Raw genomic sequence first — 20,839 nt, 5'->3', positions numbered from 1 at the left:
TCAAGACCAGCCTGGGCAACATAGTGAGACCCCATCATTTAAAAAAAAAAAAAATTAGCTGGGCATGGTGGCATCCAACTGTGGTCCCAACTACTTGGGAGGCTGAGGCAGGAGGATTGCTTGAGCCCAGACGGTCGAGGCTGCAGTGCACTATGATCATGTCACTGTACTCCAGACTCAGTAACAGATCAAGACCTTGTCTTTAAAAAAAAAAAAAAAAAAAAGGAATGAACTTCAAAGAACATCCATTCTAAACTTCATTTTAAGAAACTAAGGCCCAGTCAAGCACGGTGGCTCATGTCTCTAATCCCAGCACTTTGGGAGGCTGAGGAGGAGAGATCACTTGACCTCAGAAGTTCAAACCCAGCCTGGGCAACATAAGACTTTGCCTCTACAAATAAATAAATAAATAAATAAAAATAAAACAACTATGATGTTGCCACTGGACAACAAAGCGAGAGCCTACACCAAAAATAATTATATGTGTATGTGTGTGTGTATATTTACAATTTTTTAACATCACTGTTCATTCTTTTATCCACATCTCTTTTCATTTATTCTTCTCTTATCTGTTTCCTTTTTTTTTTTTTTTTTTGAGACAGAGTGTTGCTCTGTAACCCAGGCTGGAGTGCAGTGGCACCATCTCAGCTCACTGCCAGCTCCGCCTCCCGGGTTCACGCCATTCTCCTGCCTCAGCCTCCCAAGTAGCTGGGATTACACAAATGTGCCACCACGCTCAGCTAATTTTTTGTATTTTTAGCAGAGATGGGGTTTCCCCATGTTGGTCAGGCTGGTCTAACTCGCGACCTCAGGTGATCCACCTGACTCGGCCTCCCAAATTCAGGCGTGAGCCACCGTGCCCGGCCATAGCAGCAAAAATTTAAAGGCCGAAACAGATCAAGCAAGTTCAAGAGAGAGAGAATAAATTGTTTTGACTGAAAATACGATAAATTCAGAAATGGTTAAGATTTGTGTGGGGGAGAGGGGACAGAGTTTAAATACTTAAAGAATTAAACTTTATCCTATAGGCAGTGGAAAGTCTGAGTGGGTTTTCAGCAACAAATGTCAACTTCTTAGAAAAGCCCAAACTGTGCACTTGTCAGGAAGCCAAGGCTATAAACATAAAACAAGGATTATAACAGCCAAAATGTTTTACCAATAGGAAATCTAATTCTAAAGGGAAAGGTGGGAAAAATATCGTCTAAGAATGGAACAAGAGATAATACAAAATGGACCATAAAAAAAAATGAGAACAGATAAGAGAAGAATAAATGAAAAGAGATGTGGGGCCGGGCGCGGTGGTTCACGCTTGTAATGCCAGCACTTTGGGAGGCCGAGGCGGGCGGATCACGAGGTCAGGAGATCGAGACCACGGTGAAACCCCGTCTCTACTAAAAATACAAAAAATTAGCCAAGCGTGGTGGCGGGCGCCTGTGGTCCCAGCTACTCGGAGAGGCTGAGGCAGGAGAATGGCGTGAACCTGGAAGGCGGAGCTTGCAGTGAGCCGAGATCGCGCCACTGCACTCCAGCCTGGGTGACAGACCGAGACTCCGTCTCAAAAAAAAAAAAAAAAAAAAAAAAGAGATGTGGATAAAACAACAGTGATGTTAAAAAAAAAATCAAGTTATTTCATGCACTCAAGTTCTGGAAAGGGTTAAGAGAGTTCAAAGAAGTCTATATGGCTAAAAAAAATGCATTCAGACCCTAATAGCCAAATTTACTGTGTATCAAACTGGAATAACTTACCTCTCTAGCAGCACAATCATGAGGAGCTTCTTCTTTATTTACTTTTCCTTTTGGAAATCCCCAGCCTGATTTTGCTAGGTACCCCTGAACCAGTAGTACCTACAAAACAAGCAGAAGTAAAAATCAAACTTGCCCTCCTTTTCCATGCTCCTTTCTAAAAATCAAAGGCATTCTTCTCCTTACTTGAGGTAACCGTTATCGCCAAAAATTTTACACAGTATTTTCTTAAAGTATCTTCCATGAGTCTGAATACATCACCACCAGTGTGAAAGCATTCTGCCCGTTTAAAAAAAAAATGTCTTCAACAATTAAGAGACACTTTTTTGTACCATGCCATAACTGCAACAAGTAAAAAATCTGCAGACCTAGCATGCTGATAAAATATACAAAACTTGGCCTTTTAGCACTAAAAATCTAAGTATATTTTAAAACCTCAATTTAGAAACACTACATCAATAACAAATTTTGTTAATAGACTAACAATCACCATTTCACTAAAAATCTTTATTTCATTACACTCACATTTTCAAGTGTCTCATCAAGAATAATTGCACCATATGTTGGTACTCCCATTTTATATTCCTTCCATTCATCCAAAACTTTTTCCACATCTTCACCTTGAGGCAGCAAAAACGGACAATGACTGAAGAGTATAAATAGTGTCAAGGAAGTTACTTTCTCCTTTAATATGGCCTGAGAAATTATATACACAAAGAGACCCATTTAAATCAATAGTGTATTTTATGTGAAATTATTCAAATCTTCCCTCATTTAAGTGTAGCATTTTGGCCAGGCACTATGGCTCACACCTGTAACCCCAGCACTTCGGGAGGCCGAAGCAGATGGTGTCTTTGTTTTTTCCACATTTTTTTTCTCTTAAAAAGTCATTGTTAACTTTTTCATTTATAGCCTACACACAAATCAAGTAAGTTTTTAGTACTCATAGTCCTGGATCCCTAACACAAACTAATTCTGGACCACGTAAACACCTAGAACACTTCTCGTTAAGTGAGTCAAATTCATAATGCCCATAGTTATAGATTTTAGTGTAATAAGAAGAAATAGAATTACATATATAAAAAGATAGTGAGAAAGAGAAGAAAATATATTGCTAAGAGAAAGAAACTATCACATCAGAAAAACAATAAAGTGCTTAATTCTGGGAAGGGGAAGTATGAATGAGGTATGCCATTCTATACTGTTTACCACATATATAGTTTCCATAATGAAGAACAGTTTTATCAAGTTTTACTTTAAGGATTACACAGAAAGGCAAATCCAGGTATTAAGGAAAACATAGCCAGTTTCAAAGAAACTTGGCATGCCTCCCCCCAAAACTGGACAGTGTAAAATATTAATAGTAAAGTCAGTAAAATCCAAACCCTGAAATTATATGATCAGACTTCCAACACTCCATGCTATCAAATGCCTCATCACTATAATACTATTATAAAAAGGCATACAGAAAATGATAATTTATGATAGCATCTCTCAAAATGAGGTCATACTTTTAAGGGTTTTCAATTCCTCAATAAAAATTTGTATACTCTGTCTTTTCATTTTGATATTACTCTAACATGCAATCTGAGCATATTTTCAATTATCTAGATGACCATACGTATCAAATACTACCACTTGATTTCAGAGACCATATTGGTACTAGTACTACTTTAATTGCTACACGCTATTAAAAACAAAAATAAAGCTAATCTACAAATGATGCATTACAATCAAACAACATATGACATAATATAGAAAGGAATGTTTCATGACAGCGAGCAGGGAAAGGTGGTGTTAGTACAGGTACACCAAACTCAAAACAGCCTCAAAGAAGTCGGCATTATATTCATTCACATTGTGATGAAAGTCTGGTTTAAAAAAAAAAAAACACGGGTGGGGGGAGGGGGAGGGGGGAGGGACAGCATTAGGAGATATACCTAATGCTAAATGATGAGTTAATGGGTGCAGGAAATCAACATGGCACATGGATACATATGTAACAAACCTGCACATTGTGCACATGTACCCTAAAACCTGAAGTATAATAAAAAAAAAAAAATCACATCAAATTCATTTTATTAATTTGAATTTTACGTGTTCTACAATTATGTAATTTAAAATTTGTTTCATAGTTGTAGTACAAATGAAATAGGTCCTCAGAGCCCAAGTCAGTCAGCCACCTATGACAACACTGTAATATGGCCAGGTGTGGTGGCTCATACCTGTAATCTTAGCACTTTGGGAGGCTAAAGCAGGAGGAATGCTTGAGCCCAGGAGTTCAAGACCAGCCTGGGCAACATAGTAAGACCCTGTCCCTACAGTTTTTTTTTAAGACAAGCGCAAAGTTAATCTCAATATAATTAGTCCATGCCTTCATTTGGGGAGGGGAAAAAAAAGATAAAAGCGTGGATACAACATTAACCATTCCATGAAGCTCTATGGTTCTATAAGGGCCTGACAAGATTCTAAAAGGTATTAAAATTCTGGCTTTACATGTTCAGTAAAATCCCCAGCAGAACTTCAGCCAAGGAGCAAATCTGGGATACTCTTGTCTGTATCCACATTGCTGAGTGCTTACTGAAGAAAAAAAAAATCAAAGACTATGCATAATTTATAAAAGAGAAAACAGAGGCATAGACAAGTTCCACAATTCACCCAAGGATACAGAGCTAGTAAGTGGCAGAGAAAGGATACTAACTCAAAGGATGTGGCTCGAGAACGTATGCTCTTATCAAAGTACGCAGTCTTCTCTACTGCAATATCCCACATGTACCATCAACTCAACTAGGCCATAACAGAACCCATAAATTCCCTACATTTCTCATTTTCCTGTCAATGAGATGGCCAAGTAAACGATTTACATGTACAAATATATGTGCTTCTCAAACTTACCCATTAAATTAGGCACTATTAATAACCTTATTTTTCAGGAAGAAACTGGGATCCTCAACTGCTCATACTAGAAACCTGGGTACCATCCTTTCTTCTACTTCTCCTCAGATATCCAAGTCATCACCAATCTTACCTCCTAAATAACTTTCAAATTTGATCTCTTCTATTCATTTCTACTACCACAGGTTTTCTCTCTCTAGTAAATTAATAAAATAGCATGTTAACTAGATTCTCAGAATCCAATCTTGCCTTCCTCCAATTCATTGTTCACACTATTCCACAGCAGTCTTGAAAAATACCCCTTTAGGGAAAAATAAGCAAATGTGGGAAAATGTTAATAATGAATGAATACAGATGAAGGGTATGATGGCAGTTGTCATGTTCTTTGGCCATCTCCAAAAGTTTTTTCCCAAAATAAGTTTTTTTAATCTGTTTTTTAAACAAATATGGCCCACAAGACCCCTACATGTTTTAGCCCCTGAATTTCTCTATAGCATCATCTCTTATCTTTCCCATTTAGTCTAAAATACAGTAACTTTTTTCATTTCCTCCGATTTTCCCCACATAAATCACTGTCTCAAAGAAAGTTTCTATTTAGCTCCCAAATCTTTTTTTTTGGAGTAATAGTTAACATTTATTCTTATTAACATTTATTGATCACTGTGCCAAGTAAATGATTTACATGTACAAATATATGTGCTTCTCAAACTTACCCTTTGAATTAGGCACTATTAATAACCTTATTTTTCAGGAAGAAACTGGGATCTTCATCTAAGACAAATTAAATAACCTACCCAAGACTGAGTGGCCAAGATGAGAATCAAACTCAGCCTCCAAATCATAAGTGGGTATCCCTCTTCTGTTCCCACTGAACACTGTTCTTCCATATCACATCCTACCACACTGCACTGTAATCATTTCCTGTCTTTTCTCATCTTCTTGAAGATATTGAGTCTACTCTGTTCACTGCATAAGGCCTGGCACAGAGTAACCATGCAGTTACTTAATGAAGCGTACCACATTAAACATTCCTTCTCCAATTAGCTATTCTTAGTTAACTAAAAGAAACATACCTACAACAAAGGTTCTTGGTGTTTTTTAATAGCAGGCAAACTGTAAAACTCATGTGCAAACACACACAAAATGTTATCCAAAACCCTAAAGTATGTAAAGTTGCCCTAGTAGGGCTGTAAGTCCATATAAAATGACCAAAGCAAAAGAGGACTTGGTTATCTTAGTCATGTCTCCGTAACTAGATTGTAACTCATGAAAACCAGTCTACTAAGATTTCTCCAGAGAACCTATCAGCAAGGCCTTTAACAAAGATAGTGGTCAATATATTTCTATTCCCCTTTGATTTCTCATTAACTTTTACAAATTTAATCAAATGGTTTGATCATTTCTTCCTTTGAAATCTGTCTCCCATCAGTGTTTTCTTTGTAGTCCCACTACTATGGCTCAGGGATTTATTGCCCTGAATGTCAAGTGATGTAACAGACCAACCAATCAATCTTGGATACCATTTTTTTTGTTTTTTGTTTTATTTTTATTTTATTTTTTTTAAGACAGTCTCGCTGTGTCACCCAGGCTGGAGTGCGGTGGCGCGATCTCGGCTCACTGCAAGCTCTGTCTCCCGGGTTCACACCATTCACCTGCCTCAGCTTCCGCAGTAGCTGGGACTACAAGCGCCCGCCGCCACGCCCGGCTAATTTTTTTTTTTTTTTTTTTTTTTTTTTTTTTTTTTTTTTTTTTCAGTAGAAACGAGGTTTCACTGTGTTGGTCAGGATGGTCTCGATCTCCTGACGTCGTGATCCGCCTCCCCCGCTCGGCCTCCCGAAGTGCTGGGATTACGGGCCTGAGCCACCGCACCCGGCCTTGGATACCGTTTTCAAACGATCAGAGTAATATTCTTTACCCTTGCTCAAAAATGTGCTATGGTTAACAGTTAACTATCACAGAACAAACACTGTTTCATCCATTTTCTACAGAGCCCTAAGTGTCCCATACTTCATGAGGCTAAAGGAAAGTGATAGGCAGCTGAGCATGAGGGTATTTCAGCTCACCTATCCCTACTCCAACTCTAGTTCTAGTACACGAACTTGTGGGTACAAATCCATTAAACATACATGTCATGGTCAAAAACAATAACCTGGCCAGGTGCGGTAGCACCTATAATCCCAGCTACTTGGGAAAAATGCGGGAAGCCTGCTTAAGCCCAGAAATTCAAGACCAGCCTGGGCAACAAGGCAAGACCTTATCTCAAAAAAGGAGAGAAAAAAAAAGACCTATGTAATAAAAATCAGGTTGAGCACAGTTGCTCACACCTGTAATCCCAGCACTTTGGGAGGCCAAGGCAGGTGGATCACTTGAGGGCAGGAGTTTGAGACCAGCCTGGCCAGCATGGCAAAACCCCATCTCTACTAAAAATACAAAAAAAAAAAAAAAAAAAAAAAGGTAGCCAGGTGTGGTGGCTTGCACCTGTAGTCGCAGCTACTCAGGAGGCTGAGGCATGAGAATCACTTGAACCCTGCAGGTGGAGGCTGCAGTGAGCCAAGATCACACCACCAAACTCCAGCCTGGGCAACATAGCAAGGCTGTCTCGGGGGGGGGAAGAATAAAAACCAAAGTGCTTTGGCTCAAGATTTAAGAACCTATACAATCTCATCATCACCCCATATGACTTTCCAACCATATCTGCTATTATGGCCCCATGAGAGGACGCTGTTCAATGCAAACTAATTTATTTATTGAGATATCCTTTTTCAAATCTCCAATTTTTCTTCACCTAAAACACATTCCCCACTTCTACTGAGAAAATCTTATATTCCCTTAAAAATATAGCTTTCCCTAAAATATTTCCACTTTTTTTTCCAAATTCTAAAAACATGTACTATCAGGACCATTAGCAATTATTTAATTATTTGCCTTATGACATAGCTTCTTTTATAATGTTAAATATTCATGTGAATCTTTTATAAGTAATGAATCATGACAAGTTTCTGCCTGATATGTACATGGGGCGAGAAGCTTCTCTGAAGGCAAAGATGACTTTTTCCTTTTTGAGACGGAATCTCACTCTGTCGCCCAGGCTGGAGTGCAGTAGCGTGATCTCAGCTCACTGTAACCTGCACCTCCCAGGCTCAAGAGACCCTCCTGCCTCAGCCTCCCGAGTAGATGGGATCATAGGTGCGCGCCACCATGCCCAGGTAACTGTTTTTGTATTTTTGGTAGAGGTGAGGTTTCGCCATGATGCCCGGGCCGGTCTCAAACTCCTGAGTTCTGGCAATCCACAAGTCTCGGCCTCTCAAAAGCACTGGGATTACAGGTGTGAGTCACTGCACCCAGCGAGGGTTTCTTTGTATTTGCCACACAACTAAAAACACGGCTTCAAACATAGTAAACATTCAATAATTATTTAATAAATGTCACTGGGCACAGTGGCTCACACCTCTAATCCCAGCACTTTATGAGGCCAAGGTAGGAGGATCACTTGAGGCCAGGAGTTCAAGACTAGCCTCGGCAACAAAGAGAGACCCCCATCTCTAGAAAACATAAAAAGAAATTAGCAGGGATGGTAGCGCATGCCTGTAGTCACAGCTACTCGAGAGGCTAGCCGGGAGGATTGCTTAAGCAGGAGCTCGAGAATACAGTAAGCCAGGATCACATTACCGCACTTCAGCCTGAGCGACAGAATAAGATCCTGTCTCTTAAAAAAAAAGAAAAAAAATTCTAAACAAATCAGAAAAGCAGTAATCTGATTAAAAGATCATCTGGTTACATGGAGAAGCAAGAGTAAAGTTCTACAAACAGGCTAGCTATTCATGGGAAAAAATCAAATTTAATCAGTGTACATTTTAGGGATTCCTCTGTATGATTATGATTATCGATTATTATGATTATTAATATGATTATTACTAAATTGTGTCTACTATTTATGTTTGACACATTTTATTCATCAAGTATGTTTTCCTCTAATAGTTTTAAAATCTGAAAAGACAAGCAAAAAGAAATTTGTGCTAAAATATATTGCTAACAAGTCAGTCAGTCATTACAGTAAAAAAAAGGATATCAGCTTTAGCAAAGTCTCTTATCCCACACTGAGGTAATCCTGGTGTGTTCTGCATGTAGAAATCCAAGTAAAACCAATGGGCAAGTTCAATCTGAAAACACACTCGGATTGCATTGTCTCTTTCCTCGCTGGGAATATGTAAAATAAATCGGCTGTCAAAAACAAAACACATACAAAAATTACATTTACAAACTATAACGATATACCTTAAGCTATTTAAGTGCTTCATACCTGACCCATCAACTCAGAAAAGGGACCAAGAGCAGTACTGTTCAAGGAAGCAATTAATATTTGAGGGAAATACTATAGGGAAGATGAGTCTTAGAGAGGGAGGAGACACCACATGTATCTCACTTTTAATACAGTTTGTTCTGAGCCTATGTATCCTCTGTTCACAAATACAGAGATCAACTTAAGAGCTCACTAACAACAAAAGTGAGCAGGAAAACCTCCACTTCCTCCCACGTCTGGCAACATTTCCAAGAATACAGGTAAATACATTCATACAATTTTAAAATGTTTGCTATTACATAATCTTCACATATAAAATATTACCAAGAAATACTGGAAAAGAAACCAATATTCTGTTGCTCATTAATACACTAGACTTCCCAAAGAGCCTCACCTGCAGAGTCTCAGTTCAAACTTCCAAATATACTCACTTTTCAAAACCCTAAATTGTCTTTTCCATGTACATTGAGGAAAGGAAGGAAAGACATATTTCTTTTACATATAAATATACATTTATATTGATATACATTAATATTGCATGTACACGTATGTAATTAGGACAATGAACCCCTTTATTATGAAACATACAAGTTAAAATACATCAATTTAAGTGAATGTTGTAATTCAGAGCAGTCATGAAGTAACTATCAATTATTTTTTCCAATGTTAAGCATTTTTGGTAATCCTTTTTCCTGGTAACCATTAGAGACAGATTCAAGTCCACTGGTTTTTAGAGTCATTTTTTAAAATTAAAAATAGTACCACCCAGTTTGATCACTTGTTTAATCACTATCATAGTAAATAATTCTTGGCTGTTTCCAAGTTTCAAATAAGCATAAGAATACTCTTCTCCAATTAGAAGAGGACCTTCTCAACAAACGAATTTAAAAATAAGCCAGGCATGGTGGCATGCATCTGTAGTCCTAGCTACTCGGGAGGCTAAGGCAGGAGGATCACTTGAGCCGAGGTGTTCAAGGCTGCAGTGGGCTATGATCATATGATCATGTCACTACACTCCAGCCTGGGTGATGGGACACTGTCTCAAATAAATATTTTATATATATTTTTTTAAATTAAGAAATAAAAACAACACTGGAGTGGCAAAAGGCGTTTTAATCAGGTTTTTAGAGATTGCAATTTGGGAGACACAAGTCTAGCAAGCAGCTAAATCATGTTCCATTCAGGCAAGGTTAAGCAGAGCTTTTAAGGGCTACTGTAAATTTACATATCTGGAAGGTTTTAGCACAGTCCATAATTAATGATGGCTGGTTGTCAGCTCAGAATGTCTCTAGTCAATGATCAATAAAGTTGGGCATGGTTATCTCTCCAGGAGGTTGATCAGGACCAGTATATACACCTCAAGTCAAATGCAGCTAGTTTTACACTTTGGCCCAGTTCAGGAGGTAAAACTCCACCTAGACGTGTGTGTGACTGGGATCCAACTCCTTATGCCCTCCCTGGCTCCTTTTTGGATATTCTGACATAATCATCTCCGTTGTGAATTTTCTTTTCACAATTCAGATCCATCAGTTTCATTTTGGATTTTTTTTCCCCACAATTCAGATTCATCAGTTTCATCTTTAAGACTTTTAGTCTTCTGGTCTGTTCTAGTCTGGATCAGCTGTCCTCTACACCTGGTACACATCTGTCAACTCTACACTGCCCTTGCACTAGCATCCTATAGTTCCCTGTGCCTTTATCCCACACAGGTCATGTCTCTTGTCTTTTTGCTTTCATCCTCAATTCACTTCCTTGTTTTCATGAAGTACATCCTCACATATCCTGTGAAGGAAGGATGCAAAGGGGAGGTAAATACTATTATTTTCAGATACTGTACATCTAAAAATGTCTTTATCCTCATACTTGATAATTTGGGTAAAGAATTCTAAGTTGGAAATGATTTTCTTTCAGAATTTTCAACAGTGCTCTCTCATTCCAACTTCCAATTTTGATATTCAGAAGATTGAAGCCATTCAGATTTTTTTTTCTTTTTACTTCTAATTTGTGCGAAGGACAAAAGCCATTCAGATTCTTAATGTTTTATATATGATCTTTTTTTTTTTTCCCAGTCTGGATGCTTCTAATATCTTCCTTCCATCACCAGTGTTGTGAAATTTTGCAGTGTCTATTTTTGATTCACTGCACTGTCATTCCATAGACCATATGTACTTGGAAATTCATATCCTTCAGTGCTGAAAGGTCTCGTAAGTCAATTCTGCTGTGAGTCTATGTTTCTATACTGCCTTGCCAGGCATGGTAGTACATGCCTGAAATTCCAGCTACTCAAGCCAAGGAGTTCAAATCCAGCCTGGTCAACAATGCAAGACCCCGTCTCTATTTTTTTTTAAAAATAGCTCCCTATATCAATTACATTAATTTTGCTTTTCATTTTTCCCAGTTCTCCTCAGCCCCCCTCTGTTGAAATGCTGAAATTTTAACTGTCAGAGGCAACCGTAATATTGCCTTAGGGACTTGTGGGGAAGGGGAGGGGAATTATTCAGTGTAGTGTTTTAACTTTCAGAACCAAGTAATCTATTCTATGTAAGAAATGTGTTCATCTTACTTGAAGAGAAACCCAAACTTCATCAGTTTTTGATAACATCTTGGTTTTTGAAGGAACTTCAATCTGTAATTGGCATTCAGAATGCCCTTGGCATGGCAGTCTGTGTGATGGCATTTAAGACCTGTGAAATCCTTGAGCCCAACTTGATTAACCAACACTGAGAACCACCACCTTTATCTTTTAATGTCTGCTTTATCTGTATTTTAAAAAATGAAAAACCCTCAAGTGTAAGAGCCAGCTCCCTATCTACTCAGATAAAGAAGCGTGTTAATGAATAAACCCCTCAAATGTCTCGTCATTAATATAAAAAGGCATCCAAAAATCACCTACCTTCTAAGGAAAATGTGAAGCATGACAAGAAAGTTTTTTAACTGACCCTGAAGAAAACATAATTGAGGAACCAGAAGAAAACAGGAGTGAGGGCTGAAAGATGGAATTATTATCCTAAAAGAAATTTAAAAGAGTATTCCTTTTTCAGAGCAACTGTATTTTCCTTTAAATGTATAATAACGAAGTAAGAGCCCTCGGGGGGAAAAAAAACTATTATTACCATAACCAACAGAAGCAGTGAAAGGTAGTATTAAGGATATCACCTAGACATTGGTACTCAAAATGTGGACCCTAGACCAAGTGGGAACTAAGTGTGAAAAGAGAAACAGTTATTTTAGACATTAAAGGACTCAGTTTACTTCCTAATGAAGCCCCTCAAAGAAATTAACTTAAAATGCACACAAGCAAAACAAGAATGAAAACCAAGAAAGGATAAAACATGATATTCAAGAAAGAATAAGTACCACCTCAGAGAGTTGTGAAACTGAATTCTAGTATTCTAGTTGCTAGGCAAGTCTGATGAGCAACGAGCCCAGACTGGATTAGGAGGATGGAGGTCCCCAAGAGCGCAGTCTAAAAGGAAAAAAGGATTCTACTGAAAGTATGATTGAGGATAAAATAAGGAAGCGGATGAGAAGGGTTGAAAAAAGCAGCTAGAAACTTTGGACATATTAGAGAGGAGAACATGTACAACAGAATCATAGTCCAAATGTGAAGCAAAAACACCGAAGTTAGAACAGAAAGCCAACTGTCCCCTCCCCTCAAAAGAAATGGATTTCAAGAATAGCCAGAAGGGGCCTGGCAGGGTGGCTCCCACCTGTAATCCCAGCACTTTGGGAGGCCAAGGCAGGCGGATCACCTGAGGTTAGGAGTTCAAAACCAGCCTGGCTAACACATGGTGAAACCCCGTCTCCACTAAAAATATAAAAAATGGTGTGGTGGAGGGCACCTGTAATCCCAGCTACTCGGGAGGATGAGGCAGGAGAATCACTTGAACCCAAGAGACAGGGGTTGCAGTGAGCTGAGACCACGTCATTGCCTCCAGCCTGGGCAACCGAGCGAGACTCCGTCTCAAAAACAAAACAAAACAAAAGGCTAGAAGGAATCAAGCAATAGTAACAAAAGCATGTATTTCTTTCCCCAAAGAAAAAACTAAATGGTACCATCATTTTGACCAATTTGTAGGATACAAGAACAGAGAATTCATTCAGATATTCTGCAAGACACTTACAAAGGGATCCTGACTGTGCCCCGATGGAAAAGAAACTATCCACTGAAGACTTGCCTCTACTATAAAACTATGTATCTATTTACACTGTATTATTATTGTTCAGCTTTTACAATCAACAAATAGCACAAAATATAACAGACCTAAATTTACAAAATGGAATATAAATATTATCAATCCTAATTTTTTGAAAGTTAATCTGGATAGAAGCCGATGGAATGGGCAATAAAAAATGAGGCACTAATCATCTCACCATATCAGAGACTCAAGAAATACTCTAAGTTCGTAAAACAAATATAATTTTAAGTATATTAAAGTCACAAAGGGCCAGCACGGTAGTTCACACCTGTAATCTCAACACTTTGGGAGGTTGAGGCAGGAGGATTGCTTGAGGCTACAAGTAAGTTTGAGACCAGGCTGGGCAAAGATCCCATCTCTACCAAAAAAAAATGTATTTAATACCTGGCCATGGTGGTACATGCCTATAGTCCTAGCTACTCAGGAGGCTGGGCCAAGTGGATAGCTTGAATCCAGGAGTTGGAAGGTGCAGTGAGCTATGATCATGCCTGGCCAATGGAGCAAGACCCTGTCTCTAAAAAAAAATCATAAAGTCACAAAGGTAAACAATGGAACAATTTAAAATACTGATAGAGACATACTGGAAGTAGGATGGGGGCAACAGTGGGTGTGGTAAACTGAACTCTCATCTAGTATCTACGAAGTTGAACCAAATCCCCAATTCAATACAGAAAGTTGATAAAACAAGAAACTGGCACAAGTATATTTTAAAATATTGAGGTATCCACCAGAAGAACTCCAAACAAAACAAGTAAAAGTCAATGCCTAAACAGGAATAGAAAACGGTAGGGTCAGAAACTAAGACTATTGCCTGTCATTTATAAATCTGTCTGTACTCTAATTTTCAAAACCATGTACATGATTATATATTTTTAATAGTAAAAAGTTGACTTAAGTTTATAAGAGCTGATATTTGAAAATTAAACATTTAATGTTTTCATTCTGTTAATGCTTTTGATCTGTTTTAAAGGTTCAAAAGTACGTGTACATATGTGTATGTATGTGTATATAGTAATAGCTGAAATAAAATGCCTTCCACTACAATTTGTTATGGAAAAAACTGCATCACATGTTATTTTCTCAATGTTCCTACAAACAGCACATGAGCACAAGGATTGCAATTAGCAGAAAAATGTTCCAGTTGAATTCAACACTAACATGGCTAGCTGAAGATGAGCACAAATTATTTAATTAACCTACGCTATCACCAAAATAGCAGCAACACTAGTTGCCAGAAAATACCTTTCTCCTTTTAACACCAGTGTGGACTTTACTACACCCAACTCTTAAAAGGGCTTTAAAAAAATTCCAAGCATTTATTTGAACCAACCAACTTTTCAGTTTCTAGTTTGAAAACATGTTTTTCAATTCTTTAATAAGCTAGTTTAAACAGTATTGAAAAACTCTGTATTTCAGTTTTAATATCAAAAATCATGGTACATCAAAAACAATTATCACCATAAAATGCTGCAGATTTACCTTTACACATACATTTTAAATTATAAAGCAGTTTTTGTTCACTAGAATATTTTAAGACAAAACTCTTCCCTTCCTCTCCTCTAATTCTACTCCACTCAGAAAGTAACCAGTGTTATTAGTTTGGCACATATTCTTTCGGCATACAAATACATACACCCCTTCTCCACCCACACACACACTTAAAAATTTGTTTTCACAAAAGGCACCAAGTGAGTAAATATTTCACTCAGTATACTGTGTACATCTTTTCAACAAACAAATATTTTCCCTCAGTTTACTGTGTGCTAATTGCCTGAGGAACTTAGAATGGCTGCACAATATTCCAATAAATGGAATGTTACATACTAAAGCATCTGCCTTAGGTTATGAGCAGTCTAATGGTTACAAAGTCACATTTTGAAAATTTAAGTCTCCTGCTCTAATTTTTCACATGAAAGGAAAGATTTAACAGAAACATGTAATTTATCAAAAAAACAAAGTAACACACAAAAAAACTTCCTAAATACACTAATAATAAGCAACAGAATTGGGGCAAAAAATGAAGGGAGTAAAAACAAGCATCTAGATTGAATTCATAAATAAAGAAGTACATAAAAGAGACCAAAGAAGTTCAGAAAAATTAACCTCAAATTAAGCTTCATTTTTACAGAAGTTTACCAAATTCTAAGTGTAAAAAAAAAGTTTTAATCCGTAACGAAATGCTTGAATCAGCAACATTAAAAATCTTTCAATTAATCAAAGCTACAAATATTAACCTGAAAATGGCATTTATTTTAAAACCTGAAGTTCTGAGAAATGTTTATTTGGTTTCATTATTACTGCCAGCCCTAATTTTTAAATATATCATATCCTTATTTATACAGCCAAAGACAGTAACTGCAAAAAGAAATTTCTTGAAAGGAAAAAAGTTAATCCATTCAAAAATATTTGTCTAAAAGCTTAAATACACTCAGTGGAAAACCAAGTATCTTTACACTTGACAGGTGCTTAACATGTTGTTTACAAAATACAACGTAATTATCTTGTGAATAGGTTCCATACATAAAATCGAAATAGCTGACATCACTTATTTAAATGATGTAATCCTAGATAATATGCAAATTAACCCCAATACTAGTAGGAAGACTAGCTCTGATGTCTGTAAAATGTGTAAGATTACCATGTCTTTTTCTAAATCAACTCTTAACCCTATTAACATACAGCTAATTACTGATCACCTTTCTAAATACTTATTTTCAATTTTTTTCTAACTATAAAATGCATAAAAAATCTTGGAAACAAAAAATAAAGATCACAATCTCATAATCCCACTATTGGTTGATGTGCGTCTAGTCATTTATCCACATACACATATCAAGTTCAGTTTTTTTTCCTTTTTTTTTTTTTTATTTGGGACAAGAAACTAAGTGCCTTTTCAGTGGTTCATTTAAATCTACCATACTTCAAAAATTATAAATCTACCATCACCAAAGAAGTACAACGCCATTTTTATTAGTTGCAAATTTAGGCTATTTACTTTTCTGTATGTACTTTTGCGAGGTTTAAAAAGTTAGGCTTATTACTTCTTGGTATGAGAGAAAAAGCACAGGCACTGGAAAGAAAAAGGAATAGGTGTCAAATCTTGATTTTGTGAATTAGGATGAACGTGACCTTATGTAAATTACAAAGTTCCTGAATCTGCGCAGATTGAAAATGGAAACATACTAACTGCACCTACCAAACAGGGCTGACTGAGGATTAAATAATACATGTAAAGGTAGTGCCTGGTGCACAGTAGAAACTCCAGGCCGGCGCGGTGGCTCACACCTGTAATCCCAGCACTTTGGGAGGCCGAGGCGGGTGAATCACGAGGTCTGGAGTTCGAGACCAGCACGGCCAAGATGGTGAAACCCCGTCTCTAGTAAAAATACAAAAATTAGCCGGGTGTGGTCGCGGGCGCCTGTAATCCCAGCTGCTCGGGAGGCTGAGGCAGAGACTCGCTTGAACCCGGGAGGCAGAGGTTACAGTGAGCCGAAATCGCACCACTGCACACCAGCCTGGGCGAAAGAACAAGGCTCCGTCTCAAAAAAAAAAAAAAAAAAAAAAAAAAACCTCCACAAACACCAGTTCTTTACTTTCCATTAAAAAAAACTGCGTAAGGGAGATACAACTACTAAAAGCCTGCCTTTTAAAACATAAACACAGTAACTGTGAAGGAAAAGGTGTTATCACTTGTAATCACAATCCACACACACTTGGCGACAACTCCGGGTATCACTGCACACCAAATTCTACCTTTGGAAAAGAAGTATTTTTAAGTATCCTACACGTGTTTGGCTATCTGAAATCAGAGGTCACACGGGGGAAGAAGGCAGAAAATTTCTCATGTGAAGTATACACCCTGAGTTAAACCACTGCGGTTGAGAATTTCCTTTAAAATAGGATAATTAAGTATAAAAAGAAAACCAGCTCTACACTTTTTCCCTCTCTCCCCCAAAGACAAGTCTAGGGATGAGAAAAAAAAGTAATTCCTTACAGGAATTTACAGAGAACACAACGGACAAATAACACGCAGGCGTCAGAGTAAGTCCGAAAAATTGCTCCTTGCGCAGGTCCGCGTACCTGGGATCCTAAGGCTTAAATTACTACCCTGGGGTCTTCCTTCAGAAGCGGGGAATGAGACAGAGGAAGGAGGGGGTGCACGGCGTGGAAAAGTCACAGAGGCAGAAAAAACAATGGGAGAGGGAGGCGGCGGCGGCGGCAAAACGCTAAGACTCAGGCTCCAGCGAAGCGGCTGCGCCTGCGGGAAAGCAAAATAGTTGAGTAACTTAAAAAATGAGGAAATTCCGGGTGCTCTGCAGGGAAGGACGGAGGGCCGTGAGAAACAGGGAGGCTGCGGCGGAAAGAGGGGCGGTGTCGTCGGAGAACAGGGTCGACTATGGAAAGCGAGCAGCGGCGGGAGCGGAAAGCGAGGACCTGGACGTGGGCGGGGAAGAAGACCCGGAGGCCTCTGGGGGTCGGCGAAACTGAGAAAACCCAACGGGGGCGAAAGGGGGTCGGGTAGCGCGGTACCTGCAGAGATCGTCCAGGACGCTGCCGGGAATCTCCACCCGTTTGGTCTCCATGATGAGGACCCACAGCAGGAACAGTGCATCCCGGCTCCGCGCGGCCGGGGACTGACGGTAGGGCACGAGGACTCCGGCTCGCCGGAGAGCGGGCAGCCGAGGAAGCCGCGGCAGAGACGACTCCAACGGAGACGAGAAGGGGAAGGGGCGGGACCCGCTCACTTCCGTCCCGCTCCCTCAGCCTTGGACCCCAAGACTGGGCCAAGGCTCGGGGCGGAGCCCCTGGAGTCACGCCCCTGCTCGCTTGAAAGGCCCAATGGGAAGCTGAAAAATTGGGAACTTAAGCACTCTAAGCCAATGAGACGTTTGTTTATTGGTCCGCTACTTCCAATCCGTCTACAAGCTGCTCAGTTGCTACTCAGAAAACCAACTTCCCGCCGCCTTTGGGGTGGCTACACGCATGCGCACCATGCCTCCTGCGCGCTTCTAGGAAGTTTAGTGGGGTCGGGGCTTAGGTGTAGACCCCGAGACACATATCCGGGACTTTGGCATGTTGTGCAGGACCTCGCGGTGACTGAGCTCTTTCCTCTGCAGGGCCGACCCTGAGGATCCGTACAACACAAGAGTATGCTCGCGATTCCTGGCACCAAGTATCTTGCACTTATTGCTACCCCCACCAACTCCAGGCCAAGAGCTGTGCCTCTTTCACTACAAACCCTTGGAGAGGGTAACCATTTTAGAGGTGGCTCACCTCTGTCCTTTCTTAGGCACCTGGTTCCAAATATGAAGACAAGGACTTTATCTCAGTATCTGGCACCTAGCAAAATCTTAGAAAATACTGATTTAAGCTGAACTCTGATCTGTATTCCACCCTCTGCACAAAGCAACCCCAACCTGCTCGTCCTTATTCATTCCTCATCTTGCTTAATGGAGTCCAATCCATTTGGGATCTTTGGAGAAAATAGATCCATCTGTTCTTCTTCCTTTTAAATCAGACCCACAGACCCACACACACCTGCTCCGTCACAAATTTAGTCTGTTCTAGCATTTAATCTCCCATCTTTTGTCTAAATTTGTCACATGCCACTGTGTACTTCAGTTTTGCATCATTTCTCCATACTACAGCGAGAGCTGCCTAACCAGTGACTCTGCCTCCATTTTTAGCCTGTGCAACTGCCTACATTTTGTTTTGTTCTACTCGGATATGAACAAGTTATCGTTTCATCTTCTGCTGTACGATCAAGCCCAAGTTCCTTTGGCATAAGAGGCCCATAACTATCTATTTTGCTCCCCCGTTTTCCATCCTTTTTTCCCCCTCTTTCTTGGAGAATTCCTCAAATTTATCTTCCCGACAACTACAGAGTTTTCACTTATTTAGAGTTCTATTTTGTTCTTCAAATGCCCCTTTCTTGTGGTGTCATATTCTTGCTTTGAATATTTTATTTTATCCTTCTGAGGATATTAATAATAGATTTTGACGTTTTCTTCTCCCTGAGTAGTCTTACTCCTCTCAGCTGCTTTTTGCTATTATATTGGTCTCATCTATCCTATTAGAAGCTTCTGTAGTCCTTGACTATTCCCTCACACTTAAGAGTAAGGCCTTAACCTGGAGTCAAGTGCCTTGAAAGCTAATTGGAAGCTCTCACCTTGTAGATGGTACTTGTTTCCAGAGAGCTTCACTGTAGGATGATATGGCTGAGCTGTTGGTTGGAAACACATGGCATCAGTATCTGTCCGTAATTCTTTCTGCTGATGAAATTCCCTAAACAGAAAACGCTTCCAGGCACAGCTTCATGTATTCTGGGAGTCCAGTACAGAAGCACAGGCTGCAGTATTCTATTTGCTTTATTCAGTACTCCCAGCACAGTCCAAGTCTTATTTTAGATTTCCTAAGAAACAGGCACTGAGACAAGGTTTTTAGTGCAGATAGCCTGTGAGGGAGGTGATCCTGGGAAACACTGGTAGCAGAGCAGGAAAGTGAGTCAAGGAAGGGAAGAATGCCAAAGGGTTTGTTATCAAGGAAATTAGCACTGTGGTTAACTGGAGCTTACTGTCACTAGAGAACTCTGGTGGCCAGTATAAAACATATACCTCAGAGTCATCCCACTCAAGGGGTGAGGGAGATAGGGATTTATATACCAACTTCCTTCATTGGTTGAAGGCAGCTCCTGAGGTCTGCACTGTAGCCTGCTACATGGGCAGCAAGATGGGCTCTGGTGGCCAGAAAAAGCCCTAGGGCAAAGAAATGCAGATTCTAGCAGTTGGACCTCCAGCCAGTGTAGTGGATGGATTATAAGGGTAAGAGTGAGCCCCTTCAGTTCTATTTTGCTGAGTGTGCATTCTACCTGTTCTGACTGAATGTCTTTTCTCTGACTGGGGGGCACCATAGTGGTTTTCTGAGTTGTCTCACTTAGAACTCAAGTCTAGTTTTTAGAGTGCTCTAAATGATGGCAGTGGAACAACAGTTCAAGGCAAAGTGGTGCTTACCCACATGGGCCAATGGTATATTAATAGCAACAAGCAGGTTACCAGGCACTTGCTGAAGCACCTGGAGGAATTCTTCTTACTACCTTTCTAGTCTCACAGTTTAGGGGCAGCTATACAACTCCTTTTGGGCTCCTAGAGGCCAGGAAGTCCCCAAACTCTCACATGGTGTTAAGCCAATCTGCATTATTAAGAGTTTCTGAGGTGTCTGTGGTCCAAGATATTATCTTGCCCATGCCCCATCCGTCTACTGCATCCTCACACACAGATTTCCAGGAGCGGGACTAGTGCAACCCTTATAGCAGCTCCCCAAGCCATGACTTCCAAAGAAGCCCAGTGTATGGTAGAGGCACCTGACAGCAGTAACGTAAGCAGACCCAGGGGAATGACCCTGTGTGGCAGACAACCTGAATGACTTTGCAGTTCCAACCAAGATTCATTCCTTATCTATGAGGAACATCTGAGCCCTGTGGAATGCAGGCTCTTTGTTTTGGGCTAACTGAAGGTTGCCAGGTGGAAGCTGTTAGGGAGAGGGTGCTAAATGAAAATGCTATATAAACTGCATGCTTTCTGCAGGTGATGTTCTCATGTCCAGCTCACCTCAAGTGGACCACTCTGTATGTAAGTTCCCCTCAATGAACCATATGCCTCATTTGCTGGCTCTCGGTCTCTTCTTCAGCCTCTTGAACCTAGCG

At 39.7% G+C, this 20,839-nt stretch overlaps 1 protein-coding gene across 2 annotated transcripts in view; it reads right to left on the bottom strand.

Moving 5' to 3' along the window:
- Positions 1-17,952, bottom strand: part of DCP2 (decapping mRNA 2) — a 44,631-nt gene extending 26,679 nt beyond the window's left edge. For both annotated transcript variants that reach the window (XM_003259837.4, XM_030817735.1), the window contains exons 1-4: positions 17,668-17,952; positions 8,708-8,859; positions 2,269-2,396; positions 1,747-1,845 (exon numbers count right to left, since the gene is read on the bottom strand). In XM_003259837.4, the coding sequence (XP_003259885.1) occupies positions 1,747-1,845; positions 2,269-2,396; positions 8,708-8,859; positions 17,668-17,720 (432 nt within the window). In that variant the 5' untranslated portion in view covers positions 17,721-17,952. The remainder of the gene's footprint in view (positions 1-1,746; positions 1,846-2,268; positions 2,397-8,707; positions 8,860-17,667) is intronic.
- Positions 17,953-20,839: the final 2,887 nt, after the last annotated feature.

This window comes from Nomascus leucogenys, chromosome 2 (genome assembly GCF_006542625.1).
Source record: "Nomascus leucogenys isolate Asia chromosome 2, Asia_NLE_v1, whole genome shotgun sequence".
Classification (NCBI taxonomy): Eukaryota; Metazoa; Chordata; class Mammalia; order Primates; family Hylobatidae; genus Nomascus; species Nomascus leucogenys.
The sequence above is the reverse complement of the archived record's forward strand: the minus strand, read 5'-3'. Positions and strand labels throughout refer to the sequence as shown.